Genomic DNA, 27,320 nt, shown 5'->3' on the forward strand with positions numbered 1-27,320 from the left:
GAATGTACCCATCACCTTTGAAAGGTTATGTCTCCCAAAGGGAAGCTAATGATTGCCCACGGCCTTACCAGAGATACAGCCATGCTTTCTAATACAGCTTTCTCCTTCTGCTCTATCCAATATGGTAGCACTGGCCACATATGGCTGTTGAGTGCTTGAAATATGGCTACTGTAATTGAGGAACTGAATTTTTAATTTTACGTAATTTAAATTTATAAACTGATAGTTGATTCAGTTATCAAAAACTTTTATATTTGGGACAACTTGGGTATGTAAAACTATTTTCTCAACTGTAAATTTTATGAAATCTAAATACAGATGAAGTATTTCTGATGAACATTTTGTGTACAAATTGAGATGTGTGAAATACACAACAGATTTTAAAGACTAAGTATGAAAAAAGAATATATCTCAACAGTGCTTTTTAATATTATTACATATTGAGATGATAATATTTTAGATATATTGGGTAAAACAAATATGTAAAATCAGTCTTACTATTGTTTTTTACTTCCTTTACTGTGACTGTTAGAAAATTCAAAATATAAATGTGGCTTAAGGCACGTTTCTATTGGACAGTGCTGATATGCACACAATAAATGATCTTTAAATGCAGGAAGAAAAGAACCAAGTAAACTCTTGCCTTCTTCCAATCCAGTTTCCCCTCAGCAGAAATTTTTTCTTTGAAATAATGCAGATCTAATTGTGTCCCATATTCCCCTACACAAACATTTCAAACATTTTATTGACTTGCCTTTGTTTTCAGCATAAGGCACCAAATTCCCAATTTGTCCTCCCTCTCAAGCCTAGCAGGCCTAGACTGACTTCCCCAACCTGCTCTCACACCCCCCACAGTAGACACCTTTTATTCCTTAACCAGGCCGATTCCTTCCTGCCTCAGGGCCTTTGCACAGGAGGTTCCCCCTGTCTACAATGCTGTTACCTCACTGTTACCTCCTTGCCTACCTCCCAGATCTCAGCTCATTCCTTACTGCCTAAGGGAAGGCTTTCCTGCCCCCCAGAGAAAGGGATTTGCTCTCTTTACCATGCATTTCTTCAAAGCCTTCACTGCAGTTATAATTGCACATTGATTTGCGAGTGATTCTTTAATTGGTGTCCCTTTCCCTTAAACCACTGTAAACTCCTTAAGGAGTCTGTCTGATTTTGCTCACCATACAACCTCAGCACCTACCTTCACAGTGCTGGAACAAATTAGGTGGTCAATAAATATTTGCTCAATGATTGAATGAATGAATTGATGGGGGTCTCCTCTGCCCTATACTATTGTGGAGAAATAGACATACCCTTTACTCTTCTCCTTTCTGTTATCAATATTCCTTAACAGGCACCAAAAACATCATTTTACAGCCCAGCACTTTGTTAGAGTAGACCTATTGCCTCTTCCTGGATTAGAGTTCATCTCCAGCCAGGAAGGGCAGTCTTCTCTGTCTCCTCTATCATCATACTCACTCCATTGTGCTGCAATTACCTGTGAGCTTCTTGCAGAGAGGAAATGTGCCTTACTCATCTTGGTAGTTAGCACTGTGCCTGGCACCAGGTAGACTTTCAGTAAGTGCTGAATAAATGCACGTGTGCATGAACGAATAAAGGCTCTCACAGAAGAGTGGATGGGGAGCATTTTTCTGTCAAACATTTTGATGAGGAATGATTGTTTCCTTAAAAGTGAACACAAGGCTTAAAATGATTCCGCTTTTCTGTGTTCCATTTTTTTCTAGGTTTATTTTAGAAGATATGTTAATACTTACTTGGAGAAGGTCAGATTCATTCCTGTTTTATATTTAGCTCCTCCAATTGCCTTGAATAATGATAATTTAATGGTGCCAAATGTTATGAAATTCTTTATCCCCTCCTACCCCCCATGTAGACTTAGTCACTGCCAGGCACTTTTTTAAAGGCACAAAATTTAGATATACTATATATTAAGTTATTTTAAAATAGTATCTACCACTACACAAAACCCTATAATTAAACTACTAAAAAAAAGTATATTCATTCTAAAAAGCACTTTAGTTATCAACTGAAATCATTCTTAAAGAAGTATTTCAGCAAGCATCTTAACAATGGACCCTCTGTGTGTGTGCCAATTTGAAAACTGCTGTTCGGTAATACCTAGGATTCTGCAAAACTGGAATTGGAATAAGATATTATGAATCTTCATTTCTCTTCTGCTAAATCCCCTTTGCTACCCCTCTTACTTTGTTCCCCATGTCTATATTTTTTGCTAACTCTCTCCTTTCCCTTAAGTATTCCTCTTTCCCTATCCCTTTGGCCTCAATATCCAGGGCAGCCCCACGGCCACTCACCCAGATAGATGCATGAGTTTACTTGACAAGAAAGATGAGGGAATGAAAGAGCAAAAAGTGAAATCTCAGCTGAGGTGCAGTTGGAAAGGGACTAAGGCTCAGAAGACACTGGGTTTGAGTCCTGGCTCAAGCTTTTAACTCTTCTGAACCTCGATCAGCTGTAAAATGCCCCCACGTGTCCTAGCTCCTGGAGTTGTCCAAAGCAGTGGATGACAGACACGTGAGACCTGGTACGTGATCCCCACCAGAGGGCGCTCAATAGGTAGGAACTTAGGCTTCTCCAGGGAAGCCCCAACTCTCAAATATTTGTTGAACAGACAGACATATTATTAATGAATAAATGTTTGACCACTGTGGGTTAATTTACTCTTAACTCTCACTCTTACACTTCCTTGATTTTTCCAAAAGGAATTATTTTTCCTTAAATGTTTTTCTTACAATGTGGGTTGAAATCTTACACATTTGTATCTAAAAACTGATTGTCTAGGGAAAAGAGGTCTTGTTAGCTTTTTGCATTTGAACAAAGCTAAAGAGAAATCTCCTAGCCTTTTCTTCTCCTCCTCTGTTTTCATATATAACACTAATAAGTTTGTGTCCAGGAAAAAATAAGAACTGTCCAAAGAGAGGCCACTGGGATAGAGGAACTGAGGGGTTAGCCCCTTCCCAGGCTCACAAGGTGTAGGGATAATTCCAGTGCCCAACAGAGACTGACACTGTCACCTTCTTGGCACTAGGAAGCTGGATTGCTCAGAGGACAAAGTCCTTGAGAGCAGATGGTATCCAGATCTCTGTCTATGATGCACCTTAGCAGAATCAAGGCTGGTGCATTTGCCCCAGGCTGTGTGGAGGCTGCAAAGCATGTTGTAAGAAATACATTCCAGAAGAGTGTGCAGGAAAATTCATAACCAAAGTACCTGGGTTTGGATCCCAGCTCTGCCATTTATTACCTATAACCTGAATGTTTTAGGTAATTTTTTCTGCCTCAGTTTCCTCACCTCATGGGGTTGTTGTTATGGCCAATGTAGTTGATACAAATAAAGCCCTTAAGGCAGGAGCAGCCTGCAGAATGGGTGTCCAGGCAGCTGTTGTTGGGCTAGAGACGGCAGGAGGAGCAGGGTAAGGCATGATGGTTTGTAAGTCTACGTACATGGCCTTTGTGTGCTGCTCTGCAGGCTCTGAAGCACAAGTTCACGTTCCCACCACTGAATCATCTCCACCTAACTCCCAACACACACACACACACACACACACACACACACACACACACACACACACTCTCTCTCTCTCTCTCTCTCTCTCTCTCTCTCTCTCTCTCTCTCTCTCTCTCTCCTCTCTCTCTCTCTCTCTCTCTCTCTCTCTCTCTCTCTCTCTCCACGCTGGTGTGAAGTCAGACTGACTGGCAGCCCCCGAGCACCACCTCTGTTCGCTAAACACCACCCACCCCAGTTCTGCCATTGCCTCCCTCTGGTCTCAGGTCTTAAATCTCCTCCTTCCCTCTGATTCCCTAGTGAAACACAGCTCAGGGCTCTGCCTGGAATCTGAGTCTCAACCTTCAAGACCTTGTCCTGCAGCTCTCCCTGATATCAGGAGAGAAACATAGACGCTAGGCCTCGCCATCTTTTCTACCTCTTAGCTTTTTTTTTTCCTTTTAATTGAAGTATAGTCAGCTACAATGTGTGAATCTCTGGTGTACAGCACAATGTCCCAGTCATACAGATACATACATATATTTGTTTTCATATTCTATTTCATTAAATATTGTTATAAGATATTGAATATAGTTCCCTGTGCTATACAGAAGAAATTTGTTTTTTATCTATTTTTGTATATAGCAAGTTACTACCTTCCAGATATCCTGAACTGCTCTCCTCAAATATTTATCCCTGAAGATAAGGATGATAGTGTTTCCTTCCATGGCAAAGCCACCGCAAGCTTCTCAAAAGGAGAGCTGGTCCTTTTACTAAGTTCTACTTTTCCTAGTTAGCTCATTCTCTCCTGCCTATGTTTATTCAAAATTATATAAATCAGTGCCAAATAGAAGAAATGCTAGGGATTGGAAAATTAATCCATTTCAGGGCTTACTTAACAATTAAACAGAATCCTACTTCCAGATAGAATACATCAAACATACTCAAATGTATCTTATGCCACAGTTAAAATATATATATTTGCTGTAAAAACCTTGAAAGGTTTTTTTACATAATTACATTGTGGAAAATTTGGGTTATGAATAACTTATGATAGGCCATGTTCTCTTGGTGGTTATCATGCATACTCAGAAATTCTTGTTAAAGTGAGAAAATCTAACTACAAGTTCTTTTCAGCTGAAAGGAAAATTTTATGAATAATAAAATTTACCAATCAATGAAACAGTCATTTTGTTTTGTCCATACACTTTTAATGAAATAATTATTTTTTCAATTTTGAAGGCTTTTTTTTTACATTTCTAAGCCAATTTTACAAATTTATTTTATTTTAATTTTATTTCTAAGGACTTTATTTTGAAATAATTTTAGATTTACAGAAAGCTGCAAAGAATACATAATCAATTAAGGTGGAGTATAAGTCTAAATGTGCAAGATGAAACAAAATGTTTCCAGAAGATAATACTGAAGAATAGCTTCACAATCTCAGGGTAGAAAGGATTCCTTAATATGAAAAATACACTAATCAGAAAAGAAATATTGATAAATTCAATTACATTAAAATTACAACCCATTTAGAGCACGTAAACAGCTCCTGCAAATTAGGAAGAAAACCAGAGTACTCAATAAAAAAAATCCACAAAATATTTGAATAGGCATGTCATAACTTAGGAAATGTAAATATGAAAAGGTATGCAACTTCATTAGGAATCTGAAAAATGCAAATGGAAACTCCAGTGAAGTATTATTATCAACTCATCAGACGGGCAAACATTTAAAAATCAAACATTGCCAAGTGTATGCACGGGAAGTCTCATACACTGTTGGTGGGGGTGTCACTAGTCCAACTGCTGTGGAAAACCATTTTGAATTACCTAGTAATTTTGAAAATATGCATATACCTTTTGGTTCAGCGATTCCACTCACAGGTCAGACCCAAAATGCACTCATACATGTTTGTACCAGAGAACATGTACAACATGTACAGGCATATTCAGAGTAGCCCTGTTTGTAATAGCCCCAAACTCTGAATAACCCAAATGTGCATCAAGAGTAGAATGGATTAATAAAATGTGGTACACTCATACAATGGAATGCCATGGAGAAATGAGGGTAAACAAAGTAGAGTTATATGGATGAATCTCACAATATAATGTTGAAAAAAAGAAGCCAAACACAAAAGAATTCAAACTTTTATTCCATTTCTATAAAGGTCACAGTGTATCAAAGAATTCATATTCTGTGAATATGTGTATGCATATGTATACACAAGGTATAAATACATATGTATATAAAGTTAATAATGTATAAGATAATTTATATAATCATATAAGGGTCATAATCAAGCAAATCTAAACTATTTGGGGGATAAAAACTATAAAGAAAAGCACAGAAATTATTACCATAAAAATCAGGGTAGTGGCTACCTGGGGACCGGGAGAGTCGGGGAAGGAGGTGGGTGTGTTACATATGAGACATGAGAGTGGCTTCTGGCATACTGGTGACGTTCCCTGTCTTGACCTGGATGTTTGTTTGTTAAACTGTCACATTTATGTTGTATGCATTTTTCTGTAAATGTATTTCACACAAAAATAAAATAAATAAATAAAATACTCAATGACAATCATTAAATCGGGTAAGGGGAGGGACCACAATGGTAGGTTGAAGGACCACTGAAATAAAAAATAAAAACCAGCCAAAAAATAAACATAATGTTGCCTATATTCCACTAAAACATAGACTGTATTTATACCCGTGTGTCCGCTAAATACAACATGGGGATCATTGGTTCTTTAGCATAAGCCACTGAGAACCTCACTGAGACAGAAGAATTCTTGTAGGTAAACCATGCTTTTTCAAGGCACTTGAAGTGTTTGCTTACACATGGGTCTTCCTGGTTGTGTGTTCAAAAGCAAAGGAAGCCCTATGTTTTTTCACCATTAGTTTTGGTCTTTTCTTCTGAAATGCAGAGAGATCCTGATTTAAACCCAACTGGCATTAACAGAAATGCTATGAATAAGCATGAACAGCTGATGGTGGATGTGTGGGATTTACTGTGTCTTTTTTGCCAGGCCCCACACTAAGACCTTGATCTTAACGCCAGTAAGATGAGACGAGGTAAATGCAGAAGAGAGAGGTGTAGAAACCTGTAAGGTGACATAGCTCACAAGTGATGCAGCTGGGACCCACACTCAGGTCTGGGTGACTCCTACCCCCAGGGCACCTCTGCTGATCTTAATCACCAGGCCAGGCCACCTAACACTCTCCAGGTGGTCGATCCTTTCCTTGACCAAACTTTAGTCAAGCTCCTGAACTTTCTCCTAGACCGATCTGTGTACTTCCCTGTAGAATTTAGTTTTAGCAAAAACCTTGCTGAGTCAGTCTAACTAGAACTCCCCTCCCTCCACATGTAATCACTCTCTACATCTTTTGGGGTTCCTCGTCCTCCACCACCACCCAGGTGATGTCTCGTCACCCTGAGCTATGTTCAGTAAGAATCCTGTTAGGTCAGTTGAGCCAGAATCCCCTTTTCCCCCCGATGTTTCCTCCTGGTCATTTCCATCCTCTGACCCTCAACCTGCTCCTTAGTTATAAAGTCTCCCTTGCCCATCCCCTATTCAGAGTTGAGCCATCTCTTTCCACTGCAAGGTTCTACTGCAGTGGTCCCTCAGCCTATCATTGTGGTCCCTCTCCTTACCCGATTTAATGATTGTCACTGAATACCTTTTTTTTCTTTAACAAAGGAAAGGAAGATGCTGAGGTTTACATCTTGAAAGAGTTGACAGACACCTTCTCCGTTTTCACTGAAGACAGGTATCAGCTTTTGATGGACCAGGAAAACTTAGGTCCCCAGCTCTCACCTCTTAAGGATTTTTAAAGAAGTCCTATGCTGAATCCTTTTGTAAAGAATCAGCCCCCACTACACCAATTCTGTAAGTCCCTGTTAACCGCCTCCAGATTGGGCTTGCTTGAAATAAACTCATTTATTTCTCTGCCATACAATAGGGGGCACCCTTTAACTGATGAAAAAAAGAAAATTGTTCTCTAAACTGTTGCTGAGTGGGTGTGTTCAACAGCAGGAGAGAAGAAACAGCAAAAGTAAAATTGAAAAATAAAATGACGCAGTGAAGTTTTAAAACGCCACAAAGTTCAGAAGAGAATAGGTGGGGTGACAGAAAACCAATTAACAGGGCTTCACGAATTGTTGCTTTTAGCGGAAGCGTCTCAGTGGTCTCCTGACCTGTCCACACTTATTGGCTCCAAATCCTTTTCCGTTTCATTTGTCGCCCACAATTACTTTTAGTTGCGATTTTGTCCTTTTCACCTCCACATTTCCCGAATTCTTAATTGAATGCCTGCGGCCGCGCGGAGGCTCTGCGTTTGGATATCAGTTTACACGTAACCTTCAGTACATAACCCGTCAGAGACCCACCCATCGCCTCTCCGCCTTCCCTCTCCGCTGGGGAAGTCGTCCCGCGCCTTCCCTCCCGAGCGCTGCGATCCGGACCTCCGGCGCCCATGACTTCTTCACTTCACTGCTGAAACTTGCGTTCTGCCCATTGGGAGCCATGCTTCGAGTAATTGTGGAATCTGCCAGCAATATCCCTAAAACGAAATTTGGGAAACCGGATCCTATTGTTTCTGTTATTTTTAAGGGTAAGGAGAAGTTTTCCTTTTTCCCTCTACCCCTGTTTTGGAATGTAAGTTCCTTGAGTCCCGTTCTTTGAAAGTCTGCGTTTAGGCGACTGATAGAAGTCTCTGCGACTTCAGCTGGAGTTCATTACCTGTGCAGGTCAGCGGAGAAGACCGTTTCTGTGCAAGGCATTTAATTTTCCCCAGGTATCTGAGGCTCAATGAGTGACCTGATGTTTTAACTGTAATAATGTGATTTCTATAAGCCGTTGGAGGGAAAGATGTATTTGCATTCTCCACATTTCAAGTATCAAAAAGTCTGTGTTGGTTCAGAGTAAGAATTTCAGCAGTCTTCTATGCATTTTTATTGCCTCTGCCTGTGAGAAATGGGGAAAGGAGAAAAAAGCACAATTGAATTGTTGGAAGTATCCTTACTCCATAAAACAGCCCCCTGCTGCTTTTATTGTCACTGGGCTTCTGGGAGGTGGAGTAAAATTATTCTGGCTTGTTTTCACGTTATCTTGTGCCTCTGTAATTGTTCTTCATCACTCCAAAGTTGGAGTGTTTTTTGTACTTTCCGTAGCTTGTAAATTGCGCATAGAGATCTCTGAACAATGCAAGTCTGCAGTTTGGGCATCTGGTTTAGACTTGCTCAGTGGCCTTCAGCAATCTCTCTGGATGTCAGTTTCCTTTTCTGCAAAACGGGTGCGGGGGGGTTTAGACAAAACCATCTTTTAAAGTTCTATTGTCATTCATGGAGGGGGACAGGAGAGGTTGGTGTGATGGCGCCTTCCCAGGCATTGTAGGTGATGCCAGTTTTGGCTGGCACGGTGTGTCTCAATCTGAATTTAGTAGCTTTATCATTTTATGTTTGTCCAAGGTCATTGGTAAGATTGCCAGCTCACTTCCTGGCAGAAGGGAAGAGAGAGCATGAGAGGAGAGGGCAGAAAAAGTGGGATCTGTGATGGGTGGGTGGTTCCTGACCACACCCCAGCACATTTCTCTCTTCCTCCAGGAACCTGACAACTTCTCCTTTCCACTGAGTAACCTGTCCCTTTCTCTTTTATCTCTAGTCCTCTTCTCAAATCTCTCCCTAGAAAATGAGCAGGAAAATGCAAGAAACGAAACCCCAAACTGCCAAATGGTTGTTTAGTTAAAAAAAAAAAAAGATTTGGGGAACAGAAGTTGGATTCTTAAAGGACAATGTAGTTTGAGAATCTGGTTAGTGAGTATCATGTAGTCATGTTATTATCAGAGTTTATTTGTGTATATTCTTTTTAAAACTCTCTCTTTTAAATTTTTTTAAATTTATTTTTATTGGGGTAACACTGGTTTATAATGTGTAAATTTCATGTGTACATTATATTTCTACTACTGTATACACTGCAGCGTGCTTACCACCAGAAATTTAGTTTCCATCCTTCACCACACAGTTGACCCCCTTAACCCATTTTGCTTTCCTCCTTACCCCTTCCCCTCTGGTAACCACTACTCTGTTCTCTGTATTTGTATGTTTATTTTTGTTTGTTTATTTGTTTTTTATATTCCACATATGAGTGAAACTGTATGGTATTTGCCTTTCTCTGCCTGACTCATTTCACTTAGCATAATGCTCTAAAGGTCCATCCATACCGTCACAATGGTAAGATTTCATCTTTTTTGAAATGGCTGAGTAGTAATCCATTGCATATATATATATATTTCCATCTTATTTATCCATTCATCCATTGATGGACATTTAGGTAGTTTCCATGTCTTGGCTATCGTAAATAATGTTGTGCTGAACATAGGGGTGCCTATATCTTTTTGAATTAGTGTTTTTATAGTCTTTGGATAAATACCAAAAGTGGGATAGCTGGGTTATGTAGTAGTTCTACTATTAATTTTTTGAGGACTCTCTAGACTTTTCCATAGTGGTAGCACCAGTTTACATTACCACCAACCCACCAATAGTGTATGAAGGTCCCCTTTTCTCCACATTCTCACCAACACTTGCTATTTCTTGCCTCTTTGATTATAGCCGTTCTGACAGGTGTGAGGTGATATCTCACTGTGGTTCTGAGAAACTTTTTTTTTTTTCTTGAAGCAGCTACATAATAGGGACATAACATGAATAGTTGGTATCCTTCACCCTGGACACGTAAAGACATGTAAAAATGTGTTGGCCACAGTCTGATGATGTCATTATTTGAGGCAATCATACAGATTATAAAGGAATTAGAGTGTAAAACTTCCTGAAATCTGACTTGTTATTTGTCTGGAGTGTACATGCACTGGTCAAAAATTTTAAATGACTAAAAGTGTATCTGTCTAAGGCTATGAACATAAACACTCAATTGAAAGTGGAAAACTTCAGTTAAAGTGGGCAAATATGGGCTATCTAAACCATTACATTTACTAGATTATTTAACTTTAGTCTCTTTTCCAGTCTCCTTTGGTTGTATAAATTGAGCAGCAAAGTCTGACAAGCAACCTAACAGAAGAAACAACTCAGCTCAGAATAGGAACATCTGGACTCAGGCTAATATTGACAAAACAGAGGATGAACCAGATTTAACCACTCGGGTCTCAAATTTCTCAGCTGTGGAACGATGGGAACTGATCTCCTAGAGATTTCTTCTAGCTCTAAGGTTCTCTAATTTTACAGTTCCACGTATTGAATACCTGCTCTCAGCACGGTGAAGAAGCCATTGCCTCAGACACGAAAGCGGATATAGTAATGAGTATGGCATTTTTCTTGCTTTTGATCTATTTCAGTGGTTTGAAACACCAGTGATGGCAAACCCTTTCCAAGTGTGCCTTCCAATATTGAGCACTGGGTAGAATTAAGTAACATTAAGTTCTGACAGAACTGAGGTTACTGACACCATGCTGTGTCCATCAGAGGGAAAGGAGCAAAGTCAGATGCGCTTCATGGGGAGGAGTGGGGGACGGTGGGGAGACTAAGATGTAAAAAGCCCTAAAGAAGGACCAAGGCAGCACCAAAGAAAGCCCCTGTGTTTACTGAGATGTGTACAATTTTGCCTCCTGAGCACATAAAACAGCAAGGTTGGGGCAATAAGCAACACTTTAGGGTGGTGGGAAGAATGGCCTCACAATGGACGTGTTAATGGTGATGCCTGTATGGATGCTGTGAGGCCCCCTGTTAGAATGCAGTCGGGAATGTGCTGCTCTGACAACCCGCTGGTTCAGAGTTGACCTCAGTCTCTTGTGTTCAGTCCCCTTCTGAGGCTGACTGCCTAACTCCTCAGGACTTCATATGAATAGGAAGATTTGGGGTTACTGGAGTCCCTGTGGTATAGATGTCGTGACATTTAGAAGTGCAGAAGCAGATGAGGAAAACCACAAAGCTCATTTGATTTTCTATATTCCTAGGGTGCACCAGGTTCTGTGAACCAACTCTGAACCTTCAATATCAGAGTGCTTGCAGGCCAGTGGTGGCCATTCTCTCTCGAGTTTCACGTAGACAGACAAGGCTCAGACTGAATCTAGCTGAGATTAGATTAGACAGACGTCTGGGGCCCCTCTCAACTCTTTAAGACTTATTTGATTCCCCCAAACAGAACAGAGTTTTAAAACACAAATTAAATAATATTTCAAATTTTTGAATTACAAAATGTATGCATGTAGAAACAAAACAACCTAACAATCCAGAAGGGATTACACAACTAAAAAGTGAAAATTCTCATCATCTTCCTCCTATTCTTTCTCCCTACTCTTGCTACCTAGGGTAATTACTCTGAGCAGTTTGCCTTGAATCTTTCCCAATTTTTTACCAAAGACGTGTAAATTGTTACAACTGCTCTGTTAGCAGCTGGGCTGCAGTGGACATCCTTCTGGTGCATATCTTTGTGAATGTGTGCATTTCTGAAGGACAGATTCCCTGCTCTGTGTGTGTGTGAGAACGTGTGTTTCTTGTCTTTTTAAAGACGGTTTTGCAGAATATTGCCATTGACTTCCATTTGTCTCATCTATTTCCAATGTGAAATCTCTTGAAAAGATTGAGGAAATTTTCTTGCACACTTTTGTGTTGTACTTTTACACCGTGGCAACACTGTTCATATGAAACATCTGACCCCTAAGGAGCATCACTGTTGCAACTTTAAGAGTTTTCTCATTCCTCCCTATGATGTTCATTCCATTAGAATTTCCCCTCACTTCTGGGCTTTGCCTTGTCGAATGGCCACTGCTATAGTCCAGATGGCCACCAAAGAATTGTCATGTAATGACCCCCCCCCCCAGATACCTGTTATTTCATTTGGACATGCTTTTGGAGTGGAATCTTAGATATTTCTACAACCTCCCCCACCTCCCTCCAAATAAGACACTCTGAGAGTCTTTTTTTTTCCTCTTTTGAAAAACGGGCCCCTAACGGTTTATCTGAAAGGGAAAAGATCTGTGAGATCCCCAAAGGCTGTGATTTATGCAATAGAGACTTTTCTGACTATTTTTAGCAAAAACTCCTTTGCTATTTGAAATTTTTTTAAGTTAAATTTAAAAAATAACATTTTAAATAAGAATAAAAGCTATAAAATTCCATTTAAGAATGATTAAATGTGATGGGAAAAAGATCCAGTGGATCTCATTTGCTATCATCTGTGAAGGCATCTGTGAGTGACCACACGGTGAGTTGGTTTACCCAGACTGCACAGTAGGACCAGTTGACAAGATTCCCACCAGCTCAAACTGAAAATTAGCTTGCATGTTGGCACTGCCACAGAACTATCGTATTGTTTTTACAAAATACTCTGGAAGGCAAAAGTGTTTAATTTACTGAGTCATTCCCATCACTTCCGGGAGAACAGGGTTTGGAGACTCACCACCTGAGGAAAGTGGCCCCACCCTATTGAAGCATGGGAACCCTCAAAGGTACACTTCACAAAGGCACATTTTATAGGCTCTCAATTATTTACAAAGCCAATATTGCCTTTTAAAAATGAATCAGTGTGGCTTGTATTCCTTCTCCCCAACATATCTTACATGCATGCCCTCAAGTCGTGTCCAGGGGTGCTGGTCTTTGTCTGATTTAGGTTTATTGGTAAATTTCTCCATATGCATGGAATTTGGCTGTGCTAAGAAGGTATGGGGTTTTTATAACCTCTGCAACACTTAGCACATAACTGATGTTGAATATATGTTTTAAATGTTGACCCTGGAATCAACGAGATGGCAGGAGATTTGAAACATCTTAGTGCAATAAAGTCAGATTCTCGGTCCTGATAGGGACCATGGGAATAGCACAAAAAGGTCGGTGTGGGGGAAGGGGGTGGAGGTAGGGGGACGCAGCTAGCTCAGTGGTAGAGTGCATACTTAGCATGCATGAGGTCATCTGTTTAATCCTCAATACCTCCATTATAAACAAACAAACCTAATTACCCTCCCAACAAACAAACAAACAAAAGGCCAGCGAGTTACAATCCTCTGTGGTGAGGTTGAGAAAAGAGTCATCTGGTGTGATTAGAGATTGCACTTGACTTATATCAGTGGGGAGCGACTAGGCAGCACTGTGGACAGATTAGTACTCGTCAGGTAGACTAATTAGAGGGTTTGCTAGTTGAGGCAAATGCTTTCCAGGGCAGAGGGAGCTTGTTCCAGGGCTAGAAAGAGAAGGAAGAAACTAAGATGAAAGATACTAAGGGAGCAGCGTGATTGAATTAAATTAATAAGTAAATCATGCTGGGCAGGCTCATCGGGCCAGGCTTCCTCACGCTCTTCTGTGAAATGGGACGGCAGGCTGCTTTCCTCCTGATGGGAATTAGCCTGTGCGTGCCTGCAGGGCCGGGTGCAGTGGCTGTGCAAGAGGCCAAACTGAGGCCACTAGCTACCTTAGAGTGGAGACGGAGACCCTAAGAGGGAGGAGACACAAAAATAGAAGTGATAACAAAAGACACTATTTTCCCAAAAGTCAAATGCAGAGCATTTCTTCAACCAGGGCGAGCTGTGGTCTCACCCTCATAAGGTCCTTCTCTCCCACCCTGGTTGTCCCACCTGAGGGGCAAGGTGTCAGTCAGCAGTTGTTTAATTGCAACAAACTCAAGCTTGCTTAAGTAAAGTGTGGGGTGTCCCCCCCCCCCCCAAAAGTTTGAAATTCCCCAGAATGTAATCACGGGCCTAACACCTAACAGGAGCCAGACTCGTGTCGGGCAGGGAGGCGTTTGCTCTCCCTCCGCCGGCGACTGTGGGCCTCAGCCCCCCGCTCCTCCCGGTCCAAGCATCCATTTCCTCCCTGCACACTGGCTGCCTCAGTGGGGACTCTACCTCCCGCTCCCTGGCAGTTAGCAGCTTGCATGGGGCTCTGGATGACGGAACAGGTGCCTTGGAGCCTGACTCCACATCTGCTACAGCATCAGTGTCTCTTTAATCGGGAAGCTTGAGAGGAAGAATCCAATTGGTTCAGTTTTGGTCAGGTGCTCACCCCTGGTCCAATCAGCTGTGCCAAGGGGATACGGCAGCTCCGGACGGCCAAGGCGGGGATCCCAGATGCGTCCGCTACACGAGGTAAGCTTCTGAGGGCGGAGAACATGAATCCCCCCAGCTTACCTCCCTCCAGTTTGGGGCTTAGACCTGCTTCTTCCCATCTTTAAGCTGTAATCTGACCCAACCCCCGCCCCCTCCCTTACGGAGCCCCCTTCTTTCTGTAAGTAATGCAGCGCGTGGAAAGGGATGAGCTTTGGAATGAGCAGAGCTTGTTTCACTCCTGACTTGATCACTAGGAGCTCAAGCTTTGGGGGCAACTCTATTACTGAGCCTTTGTCTCCTCATCTATAAAATGGGGGAGAATTATATGTACCTCAAAGGGATATTGTAAGGACCAACGGTGATAAAAGAATCTAAAAACATTATCATAGTGCCTGGTATGTAGTAGTTATATGGCAAATGCTCTTTTCCTCCTCCTTTTTATGCCCCACTCCTTCCCCACTGCTGGGGAGACATTCAGAACCCTGCGGGATGTTGGAGGGGTGGCCCAGGCTTAGATGAATAAATGTGATGCCCTTCAGCTGTGGCACACAAGCAGCTTGATGGACATCTGATTCATCTGTGGGAGCATGTCAGCTTCTCAACTAGGCACATAGCATGTTCTTTGCTAATTTAAAAAATTGTGTTCAGATATACATAGCATAAAATTTACCATTTTAACCATTTTTAAGTGTACAGTTTAGTGGCATTAAGTAACTTTATATTGTTTACTTTTTCATCTTTCCAAACTAAAACTTTGTGCCCATTAAATAATAATTTCCCACTCCCCTCAACCCCTGGCAACTATCATTCCACTTTCTGGCTCTATGAATTTGATTACTCGAAGTACCTCATATCAGTGGAGTCAGGTAATACTTTTCCTTTTGTGACTGGCTTTTGTGATTGGCACGGTGTCTTCAAGGTTCATCTGTGTTGTAGTATGTGTCAGAATTCCCTTCCTTTTTATAATATTCCATTGCGTGTCTACACCACCTCTTGTTTATCCATTCTTATCTGTCGATGGACTCTTGAGTTGCTTCTGCCTTTTTGGCTGTTGTGAATCATGCTGTGAACATGGGTGTACAAGTACTGTTTGAGTCACCGCTTTCAACTCTTTCAGGTTTATGCCTAGAAGTAGAATTGCTGGATCATTTGGTAATTCTGTGTTTAATTTTTTGAGATAACACCATACTGTTTTCCATCGTGGCTACACAGTGCAAACGGTTCTAATTTCTCCACTTCTTCACCACCACTTAATGTTTTCTGTGTTTATTGTTCATTTATGTGTTTGGGGATAATAGTCATCTTAATAGGTATGAACAGTAGATTCTTAGCAATTCTCTGCTGACTTGGATTTTCAGCTCACGCTTGCCTTATTAACTCAATTTGAGAATCACTGCAGTAATTCTGCTGCAGTGGCCAGCAAGGAGGCAGCCCTCCTGTGACTGGACGCCTGCCTGGCAGGGACCCAGCAGCAGCCTGAGAGCCTGATGTCCTCTTGGCCAATGGAGCCCTGGCCTCGTAAGATCTGCATCGCCAAGGTCGTGCTCGGAGCCTGAAGACCTGGTACTGCAGGGGAAATAGCTGAAGGCAAATGGGAAATAGCCTTGGTACCCTGAAGTTCCAGGTCTCCCAGTTGGCCTGGGCTTCTCAGGTCAAGGCTGCAACCAGAGGTCACCCAGCAGCACATCCTGGGAGATCAGAGTAGCCCTAGATCAGGTGCCCCGTAATTCTCTCCCCTAACATCCTATACTCCTTCATGGCACCTACTGGAACATGTAGCTATGTATTTGCTGGGTTATTTGATTTCTATCTGCCTCCTCCGTCAGGCAGTAAGCTTCATGAGGGCAGGGACCATGTCTCTTTCTCCAGCACCTACCTTAATGCCTGGCAGATAGTAAATGACCAATAAGTGTTACTGAATGAATGATTCTGACTCCTTTCTTCATTCATTGAGTTCAAGGTCTCTCAGGCCAGGGGGATCATAGGACCAAATGGGACCAGATCCATAAACTACAAAACTGATCTTGAGTGTTTGGGACTTCAGGGTTTCCACATGCTGACTGGGACTCATTAGGCTGCATCTCCAAGGAAGCCAGAAGCCAGGGGAGCCCCAGCCCATCTCTGATCTCGGCATTAGGACTTTGGTCTAATTTAGGGTGAGAAACCTCTCTGAACTTCAGTTTTCCTAGCTGTGAAGTGGGTATAAGACCTACCTTTGAAGGTTGTAAAAGTCAAATGAGACGATGTATTTTTAAGGTGCCTGGAGTAAAAATAGATGTTTATCCCCACCTCGCCTCTTGAAGCCTGGCGCTCTTTGCACATTGCAAAGTGAAAAATTAGTAGGCTGGGCTAGGGAACAAAGAAATAAGAAGTTGGCAAATCGAATGAGGACAGTTGTTGCAGGACCTGTATGCTCTCCTTGTAGAAGGTGAAGCTACAAACCTAGAAAAGAAGTCTACATGGGGTTCATATTTTGTCCAAAAATACTAGTTAATTTGGTGAGAATAAAACAGATCATTTTACTATTTTTTAACTTCATTCGGCAGTCATTTGTGTGCCTGCTGTGTGCTCAATTATTTAGAGCAGATACGTCCAGTAGAACTTTCTTTGATGATTGTGGTGTTCAAGACCTGCCCTGTCTCATATGTTAGCCACTAGCCACGTGTGGATAACTTGATGAATTGAGTTGTATCATTTAAGTTAATTTAACTTAAATACGCATGGACACATGAGGTTATTGACGACTGTACTGGACAGCACAGAGAGCAGGAGAATAGCCAGAGTGGTAAGGGTCCACGATGCCCTCTCACTCACCGTTGCCCAGCATTTCTCTACCGCTGTTGTCTCATCGGTAGACTGGAGGGAATAAGAGCCCCTACCTCGGAGGGTCATTGCCAAGATTAGCATGAGTAAAACGAAAGCCCGCAGAAAGTGCTTTAAGTGTTTGCTGCTGCTCAGGCCTTCCAGAGATGCTGGCCTGGTGAGTCACAACCTCATACGATACCACCACCATTTACTAAATTCTCACACTGTTCACATCTGTGTGTATTATCTGATTTAACCCTCATGTTATTTTTAGGAAGTTGGTATTCTTATGATCTTTATTTTACCCAGGAGGAAACTGAGGCAGAGACAGGTCAGGGTTCAACTCAGGGCTGTCTGATTCCAGAGCCTCCGCGTGTCTTCCTGGAGGTCATCATGGCTACAGAGATAAAACACATCTGCCTAAAGCAACCAAATCAGTTATGGACACTTCCTCCCCACTCTGAACGGAATGAGTTGTTGAGTGTGCTGGGGTCACCTGGGCCCAGTCTGAAAGAGGAAGAATGGGCACCAAGAACAAAGGAACTTTTTTAAAAAAAAGAAGAAAAACAAACCCCAGCCTTCCTGGGGTGAGTTTCCATGGGGTAATGAAAGCCTTTAGTGCTGTGACTCAGAAGCTCAGAGTTGACATAGCTTAGCAGTGAATCAGTTCCCCTGATAATCAAGTGGGAGCCGTTTTAGGAGTGGAGACTACAACTCTTAGTTGTTAAAGGTAAAGTATTAAAAAACCTGATACTTGAGTGGCAGGATAAGACTCCCTTTCACCTCACCTTAGTTTTTTGGTTTATTATGTTCATCATCTTTTCATCCCAATGGCACTGCTTATAAATTAAAAACAAAAACCAGACTTTCCCTTATCTTTCTTTCATTACTAAGAGATTAAAAATGTCCTTTTTGTTTATCTCTCTTCACTGTTGGAATTCCCTGCCTGGACTGTCCCTGTCTCTCCCCCTCCTCTCTGTAGCTGCTGTTTCTTCCTACTGCTCCCTCAAGCATGAACTCATTCAACAAACGTTGGCTGAGAGTGTACTTGGCCGGGTCATGGGCTCAGCACCGCAAGTCAGGTGGGGAACAAGCCAGTCGTGGCCCCTGCCCGCGTGCGGCGTGTAGTATAGCTGTCGATCCGGTGAGGGATCAGTGAATTCCGAGTTAAATGAGGTTAAACTCCTGGAAAGGAAGCATTATTCTTTGTGGATTATAGTGATGACGCGCACTTTCTAGCTATTAAGCATGGCTAAGTGCTTCGTATATATTCATTCATTTAATTCTCAGCAAAAAAAATGAAGTCCCTCATTTTATAGCTGAAGAGGCCAGTCTTGGGGAGGGTGGGTTGCCAAAGCAGGTTCCAGGTGGAGCTGGAATACACACGCCTGCAGCCGAGGCTGTAACACCCCTGTGTCATGAGGCTGGGTCTCGGCACTACCTGCGTCCCACCCACCGTGGGGTAATTAGTGCACCTGGGTTCAGGGCTCAGCTCCCGAAGGCTGACAATCCAGGCTCTGGGTCTGTGGGCAAATTCAGCCCTGAGGGCTTCTGGCCAGACCAGTGCCAGGGCCTGGGGCAGTGGTGCTTTTGATCCAGACTTCAGAGACCGTGTGTGGTCCTCTAGATGCTCTCTGGTTTGTCCCAGTGTGCTGGACACGTTACAGTGCCCCCCCATGTGTGACAGGGCTTGAGGAAGGGGCCTCCTCCCAGGGCTCCTACAGTGTAGAAGGCCCTTTCCTGGGCTGGATGGCCTTTGTTCACAACTCTCGCAGGTGTCCAGGGCATGTACTGTTTATACTCATTTTGCAGATGAGGTGACTGAGTCTCAGAGAGGACAAGAGTGCCTAAAGCTGGGTGACCAGGGAGAGACAAGGACTAGAACCCCAGTCCTGAGACGTTTTTTGCCCCATGCTTCTTCCTGTCTGCCCGGCTTTCCTGGTGCTTAGCATCTCTCTTGCGTTAAATCTACACTCCATCCCCTCCCATGGACAAACTGCCGTCCACAGACACTCCTAGCTGTCCCTCGTACCTGTAGCCACGGCCCCTCCTAGCTTGCTCCAGAGCCCAGAGGCCAAAGCCATTCTCAGCATAGGAAGGAGGGCTGAGCACAGGGGTTCAAAACTGCTGGCAATGGCAAAAATCCCATTTAAAAAGATTGTTAATGATAGGACACCAGGATCTGCAGCTGAGAGTAATTCAGCTAACATTGTTGCCTAGGAGGGGTAGGATGGAGTTATCAAGATTTCTACTGTGCTTCATACCTATTTCCAGAGTTCTTTTCTGGGACTGTTTTCTCTTGAGACTAGTTCTTGGAGTCAGGAGGGCAAAGGAACTAGACCCTCTGCACGTTGTCGGATGGAGGCTGTTTCTGATTCTAATTCTAATCCCACGCACAGGGGTGTCCCCTATGTCCCAGCACTTAAACACCCTCTCCTTTGATCCTCATCGCAGCCCTGCGAGGTTGGCTTTTTCACCCCCTTTTTCCAGGACATCAAAGCCTTAAGGGACTCTTTTGAAACTCTAGGAACCGCTTATCTCCTCAGTCTGGGTCCCAAGTGAATCTGCCAAGCACCAGCCTTAATGTAACCGAGCAGGACCCTTGGGGGCCTTCCTGGGGCAGACCCCTCCCTGTAATCCTCTGCTGTAGCTCCTCTCTGAGGTACCCAGATAATGGTACCTCATGAGTCTTTCATGAGTTTTTCAGATGCTAAAAAACCACCACCACATGGAAGAAATTAACTACTTGATGGTCATGAGCACGTAGCCCCTAGACCTACTGGCGCCTGATTGATCACCGTCAACCAATCAGAGAATCATGCACAGCTGATCACAAACCCTGGGCTGCCCCTCCCTCAGCTGGCCTTAAACAAAAAACAAAACCCAGCTGAAACCCTTAAGGGAGTTCAGGGGTTCTGGACATGAGCCACACGTTCTGCTTGCTCATCCCTGCAGTAAACCTCTTTCTGCCCCAAACTCCGATGTTTCGGTTTGTTTGGCCTCACTGTGCGTTGGGCACACATTCAGTAACATTAATTCAGCTTCTAGCATATTACGTTTCAGAAACATACCAGCTGGAGGCATGAGAGGTTAAGAGTCTCAGGAGCCAGAAGACCTGCATTGAGATTCTGGCTTTGTTTCTTCCTAGCAGGTGAGCCTGGACAAACTACTTAATTTTATTGTGCTATTGTGCTTAAATAAGGTTAGTAATAGCAACAGGTAACGTACAAAGTCCTTAGAAGAGTGCCTGGCATATTATGATCCCAAATTTGGTAGCTGTTATTCCTGGGTATTAGGTCCCCATATTTATTAATGAAGGAATCTCGGTATAGTAAGTGGGAATAAGTGCCCAAGGTCCCCCGCCGGTGAGTGTGAGATGTGGCAGGTCGCCCGGCACCCTCAGCTGGAGGCGGTGGTGAGGGGCACAGGTTTGGAAAGGAGGTGGGCTTGGGGCTGAAGCACAGCTCCGCCACTTACTAGCTCTGCGATCTTGGCAAGTCAGTTAACATCCCTGAACCTCAGCTTCCTCATCTGCAGAACGGGAACTCTGGTACCTCCCTTGTAAGGATTAGATATGAATGTGTTTAAAGTACCCGGCACAGGGTGGATGCTCACACACAAATAAATGAAGAAAATAAAGAGGCACGTGGTTCAATTCTCCACCAGGGCAGCCGATCCAGGTGCCTGGCCCACTGGGGCTGCCTCTACCTGTAACCTGGGTAGTTGGCAGAGCTGGAATATGACCACACCCCAGGGTCAGCATTTAGGAAGTAGATTCTGTGTGGGCCGTTTAGATCGACTGGGCTTCACCGCAGCTCCCTTGAGGGTTTGTTTTTTTTTTTTTTTTTTAGGGTTTGGTTTTGATTCAAGAGTGTGTGTGTCTGAAAGGGCAGCTCCTGAGGCCACTGGGGCACAGGCGGGTGCCGAAAGCAGAGCAGTAACTCAGCCTGCCTTTTTGTCTGGGCCTTCCTTTTATCAGCGATATCAGTGACTGTTTCAGAAATGGACAAAACAGCCTTGCTTTGTGTCACGGTTGCCATTTGGCCAAAACACCTTTCCCCTGGAACTCGTTTGACAACATCTCCTGGAGCAAGAGGGCAGCCAGGGTTGGGAAGCAAAAAGTCAGAGATAACTCCTTCAGCCAGGTCGACCTGGATGGGCCATATGTCCTCGTGCTCCCCCGGGTCCCTGCAAGACCTGAGGGCGGAGGAGTCTCCTGTTGGCCCTTCCCGGAGCCTTCTCTGCCTCCCTGTTCCTGTGGAAGTTCTTTCAGGTGCCGGTAGCTGCCAGGCTGACTGCCAGGGAGGAGCAGGCACTACCCACATGCCAGCTGCCTCGGGCAGGTCTTGGAGTTCTGGAATGGAGCCATGTGAGTGAGAGACCTGCTCCACCAGGGCTGTGCCCAGCACCACTGGGCACTTCCTTTAGTCACTGGGGTCCTGTTCACAGCTTGGGAAACCCCCTGGGGTCCACCAGGGGTGCTGCTCAGGTGCTGTAAGAAGAGATAATATAATCTCTTCTGTTGGTTTAGGGTTTACTGTATGCTAGGCCCTATGCTGAGCACTTTGTATTCATTCTCTTACCTAATTATTCAAGCAACTTTAGTAACAATGCTTATATGAGCTTATGAAGTCCTGTTCACTCAAATCATGGATTAATCACTCCGGGGGGAAATAGCAGTAGTAATAAAATACAGTCCCAGTCTTGAAGGAGTCACTGGTCTTAATCTTCCAATTTTGGAAATTGCTCTGTGTCTCTGCTCCACCACTCACTAGCTATATGACCTCTAATAAGTTACTTACCCTCTCTGTGTCTTGGTTTCTTCTTCTGCCGCTGGAGATGAAAATAATAGAATTGACCTCTTAGGGTTGTGGTGAAGATTAAATGAGACAGTCCATGGGAAGCACTGGGACCAGTGACTAGTTGAGAGTGCTTAATAACTGTTAGCCACGTGTGGAAGGGCTTCAGAGAGATCTGTGACATTTTAGGCTGGATAGTGGATGACTTTGTATGTCTGTGAATGTTTCTCAAAACAAAGGCGGCATAACTCAGCACCCAGAGAAGATGCAGAAAAATTTCTGAACAGGAGGTTGAGTTTAGATGCATGGATGATCCACTTTGTTTAACAAAGAGCTGAAACTTTGTAAATAGCACCTGTACTTCACCTGGGGCCATTTAAGTAAGACACAGCAATCTAACCAATCAGGTCTTAGGGGGACTTCATAAGGCACATGTTCTACTGGACCTGGAAGAAAACTAAGAGATCATCTAGTCTAAATTCACCAGTCTCCACAAGGACTCTGAGCTCGGTGGCTGAGCTTTATGTCCCCCTGATGATAATAGCTCAGAGAAACAGAGAGTTCACTGATTTGAAAGTCCATTCGGAAGAGCTGGACCAACACCTATCTTCTCCTTGCAGGATTGTTAAGATCAGTGAGGTGGTGTGCCTTTGGAAATATTTAAAGTGTGTTACCATACTAGATGTTACTACTTCCAGAGCACCTGGTATTAGTGGTTGGTTCAGTTTCTCTAGAACCAATAGGATATATGTACATATACATGGAGAGACAGAGACAGAGACAGAGATGGGAAGAGGGCTCATGCAGTTGTAGAGGGTGGCAAGTCTGAAATCTATAGGGCAGACCAGCAGGCTGGAGATGTGGGCAGGATTTCTGGTACAGTCTTGAGTAGAATTCCTTCTTCTCCAGGAAACCTCAGTTTTTTCCTCTTAAGGCCTTCAACTGCTTGGATGAGGCCCACACACTTTACGGGGAGTAATCTGTTTTACTTCAAGACAGTCGATTGTAAATGGTAATCACATCTATAAAATACCCTCACAGCAACATCTAGACTAGTGTTGGCCCAAACAACTGGCACCATAGCCTAGACAAGTCGACACAGAATTAACCATCACCTTGGTCCTCTCAGCACAGATGTACCAATCCAGTCTTAGAAGTCATGGTGTCCCTCTTGCCTGTTCAGTAAGAATTTAGCATGCTGTTTGGTAGGTGAAAAGCAAAGGAAATTGTCCCATGGCAAGAGGGCGCGGTGGGTTGGCAAGGAGTGCTTGTTCAGTTCTCAGGAAACCTTACTGGGAGGTTGGCATGCAGGTTAATTACTGCAGAGGTGACCTTCACAGAACTGAGAGGGAAGCAGGTGTAGGTAATCAAAAAACAGGAAATATCCCAAAGAATGCCTTGAGTCGTGGCCCAGAGTGTATTCTGCATTTGAATCAGTTTTATACTCTGGGTTGAAAGTATTTAACACTCATCTTCATAACATTAGAGGTGGGGCTCGGGGGAGGAAGGGGTTGTGGAGAGGGGAAGGAGTTTCCTGTAATTTAATCTGATGTTTAGCACCTGCAACTGAAACCTGTTTTTTTTTTTTTAGAAGAGGCGGAATTGAATAATTGAATAATCTGAAAGTGCAACTCTGTAGCTGCTGATAAGACACGAATTTATGTACATTTTTTTGGCTGACATGTTTATGTGTGAGAACAGGGTTTCAATAAAATGTAACGTGTACACATTTTGATAAAAATCAGAGCCTCCTTCTTGGAAGGGATTGAGCTGGGTTTCTCCAGAGGTAGGAACTAATGCCAACTTCTTAATCTTTACTTATTAGCTAGGGACAGAGGAGGGTAGAGTCTGGACTAGTCCTGAATTAGAAGGTTTCTTCCTAGCTCTGTGATCTTGGGCAAGTTCTCTAACCATTCTGGGCTTGGTTTGCTTATCTACAAATTGAGGATATTAACAGTGCCTACGTCGTAGGCTTGCTGGAAGAATTAAACGAAATGACGTATGTAGAAGATTTAGCACATGCCTGAAGTGAGCGCCCCCTAGAGGGTAGCGCCATTAGCATCAGCATTCTGCGCAAGTCCCAGGCTGGGCAGGAAGTTCCACTTGAATAGTCCCACCAGGTCTGTGGTCAACGCCCGGCATCTGCTGGGACTCATCCCCTCTGCTTTGTTGTCAACACACAGCTGAACCATGTGTTCAGGAACATGGCTTAGGAGAATCATTGAGCAACTTGGTTTTCTCGGCGGATAATGAATTCTTAAAGTTATAATGTCCAGTTTCTAACACCTTCCTTCTTAAGTAGCTTGTATCAGCTACATGAAGCTTTGCCTGGGCTTCACGATGTGACCATGACCTTCCCACACATCCTTGTTGCCTTGATCCTGTGGTTCCAGCTCACTGGACTGTGCAGTATCCCCAGACATGACCTGTTCTCTCTTCCTCTGTGGCTGACCACCCCCACACTGTTGCCCCCATCTAGAGTGACCTTTTCTTCTCAGTTCCACATTTTCCATTCCTTCCATCCACAGCTGGGTCTCTGCTTTTCTCTGCGAGGCCTGTAGTTCGCCAGCCTAAAGTCACCTCCCCTTCCTCTGAATTTGCATTTTCATCTGTTACCCCTCTGAAGCCTTCTTTTTACATCAGTCACCGTGGCCACATCTGCCTCCTTGCAGGACCAATGATGGCAGGAACCCTGTCTTGGGTATCTTTGTATCTCCCGTTGAACGGTGACCAGTTCAATGCTTGGCAACTGATATTTCAAAAACATTTGTTGGATGGAGGAATCAGGAAGTTGACTGATGTTGTGGAAGAACTCACTTGGTGGATCATTTCCATGGGCTGATCTACAAAGGGATCCCTTGGCATGATCTGGCCAGTCATCATTCCCATTATTCCCCCTCCTGTGGGAGGGGACTCCAAGATAAAAATAAAGCAGGAAAGAGCATGGAGGGGGAGGCTTCTTATACTTGGTGAAAAAATGCAGAAAGATTTGTTTGGTCCTCTATTCGATAGCCCATAAACTACACTGATGGAACGTTTTAAGACCAGAAACTATCTTACACTCTTTTTTTCCCCCAGTTGCTAGCGCATAGGAGGTGCTTAATATATGTTTGAGAATGACTGAATGAACAAGGGCCCCTTTACACACTTTTCAACTGCTGACTCCAGAACAATACTGTCCCTACTGGGGGAGGGAGGCTCAGTAGTACCAGCTCAGCCTCGAGAGAGCCTGACAGCGTATCTTCTCATTCTCTGATTCCCAGGTCAGTAACCAGGCTTGGGACTCAATTCAAGTGAGCAAGTGCTGGCTCTTTCCACAGCCTTCCTGGAGCCCTTGTTTCTGCCTTAGCTCCCTGCCTGGAATCTTAGGGACTTGGAGGAGACTGGAATTTTGCCCCACTACCGTCCTGCAGTACTCCCAGTCCTAGCCCATGCCTTGTGCCCAATTTCTAGAAATTATTTGCTTCCTTCTTCTTGCTTTATCTATTTGCTGGGACCTCGTGCAATTGTCCATCTTCTCTCTTGAAGTCCTGCCGTGGTCTCAGGGTCCAGATTCACTCCTTCCTGACTCAGTTCTCCACCCCCTTCTCCCACCTCCCCCACCCCAAGCCCTGGTGATGGCAGCAAGGGTGGCGGTGAGCTGCAGGGAGATTAATGGGACCCTTTCATGCTTATCAAAGGCAGGAATTTCTAACCTTGTCAAGGTCACTAACTCAGTTGAGAATCCAATGAGAGCAATAAACTCTCTCCCTAGAAGAACCGCCAGATGAAATATTTTGTGTCTTGGAGCGTATATAGTCTTAGACACTTTCAGGATACCCTGAAACCTGACCTTGGGCTTTTCCTATGACCATTGCCCGAGATACCAAGCCCATCACACATACTATATTTATGCAGCTTCTTTATTCAGCATTTCTTGTGGCTTCCAACGAGGCACTGGTGTGGTAGCAAACACAGTCAGGTTTTGGAGCCAGGGAGATATAGGTGAGATTCCTTATTAGCTTGGTGACCTTAGACAAATTAACCAGCTTCTCTCAATTCCTTGTTTGTAAAATGGGGGTGAGAATGTTTACCTTACAGGGTTGTCATGAGGATTTAGAGACTCTGCCGCAGAATGCACAGCCTGGCACCTGTAGGTGGTTATTTAGAGGGACCAGCTGCAGTTGTGGATAGAAGCAATTTTGTCCAGTTCCAGCCATTTCAACATCCTTCACAGGGCTCCTCTTTTTCTCCCACACTTTCTAGTAGTGTTACCAGGAAGGAAAATTGGGCGGCTTCTGTCAGATGAGGGGATGAGTGAGTGGGGTCAACATGGAAGTGTGGGAGGGGAAATCTGGACTGCTTCTAGGTGACATCAGAATCAGATCCAGGGAGAAGCTCTGTAGGCTGCAAAGACCAGCGTCATAACTCACCAGGATAGGTCCAGGCATGAGCCGATGAGTAGGGTTGTGGTGGAGTTTAAAAAGGGAAGCCAGTTTGGCTCTGGGAGGCGGCTCAAGTGGAAAAGTTAATGCTTAGCAGAGTGAGGGTGATGACTCACAGCTTTGCTAGGCAGAGGTCTTGGAAGAATGAGGTGGCTGGTCCCGCAGCTGGCCATGTGCAGGGAAGCTCAGCAATGTGACATTCCGCTGGACAAAACCCACGACCTCCTACATTCCATAGCAGAAGAGAGGGAGCTGAGGAGTAGTTCAAAGCATGGCCACTAACTTCAGACTGCCTGGGCTCAAAGCCTAGCCCTGCCCCACTTACTAACTGAGTGACTCTGAATATGTCACTTGACTTTTCAGTTTCCTTAGCTTTGGAAAGGGGATGGAAATAATTATACATACTCCCTAGGGTTTTTAAGGAGATTAGATGATATGAGATAATGGAAAAAATATACATATTGATCTGTCCCCCAGCCCAGCCCCAGTCCTTTTTCCTGGCACAGAGATCCTGAGACCCTTGTCATTTCCTAGGTGATAAGAGTACCAGCAGCATCTCTTGTTCTATTTGCCTTGCCCTGTCCCTGTCACCGGGCTCCTAAAATCCTTCTGATTCCTGTGGGATAAGAGCACTAAGAGCATCTTTTGTTCTAATGAAGTGGCTCTGGGTGGGCTCTGGGTTGGCTCCTGGCCGGGGGTTGGTCACCAGAAAGACCAAACCATGATTGAAAG

The 27,320-nt window shown here is 43.9% G+C and overlaps 1 protein-coding gene across 5 annotated transcripts in view; it reads left to right on the plus strand.

The window, feature by feature from the left end:
* The first annotated feature begins 7,796 nt into the window (after nt 1-7,796).
* The window catches only part of MYOF (myoferlin), a 148,169-nt gene continuing 128,645 nt past the window's right edge, over nt 7,797-27,320 (plus strand). For 2 of the 5 annotated variants that reach the window (XM_074373943.1, XM_074373944.1), the window contains exon 1: nt 7,804-8,125. In XM_074373943.1, the coding sequence (XP_074230044.1) occupies nt 8,038-8,125 (88 nt within the window). In that variant the 5' untranslated portion in view covers nt 7,804-8,037. Of the gene's footprint in view, nt 8,126-27,320 lie in introns of all 5 variants that reach the window. The other 3 variants (XR_012510200.1, XM_074373942.1, XM_074373945.1) reach the window with 3 other exon arrangements.

This window comes from Camelus bactrianus, chromosome 11 (genome assembly GCF_048773025.1).
Source record: "Camelus bactrianus isolate YW-2024 breed Bactrian camel chromosome 11, ASM4877302v1, whole genome shotgun sequence".
In the NCBI taxonomy this organism is placed as follows: domain Eukaryota; kingdom Metazoa; phylum Chordata; class Mammalia; order Artiodactyla; family Camelidae; genus Camelus; species Camelus bactrianus.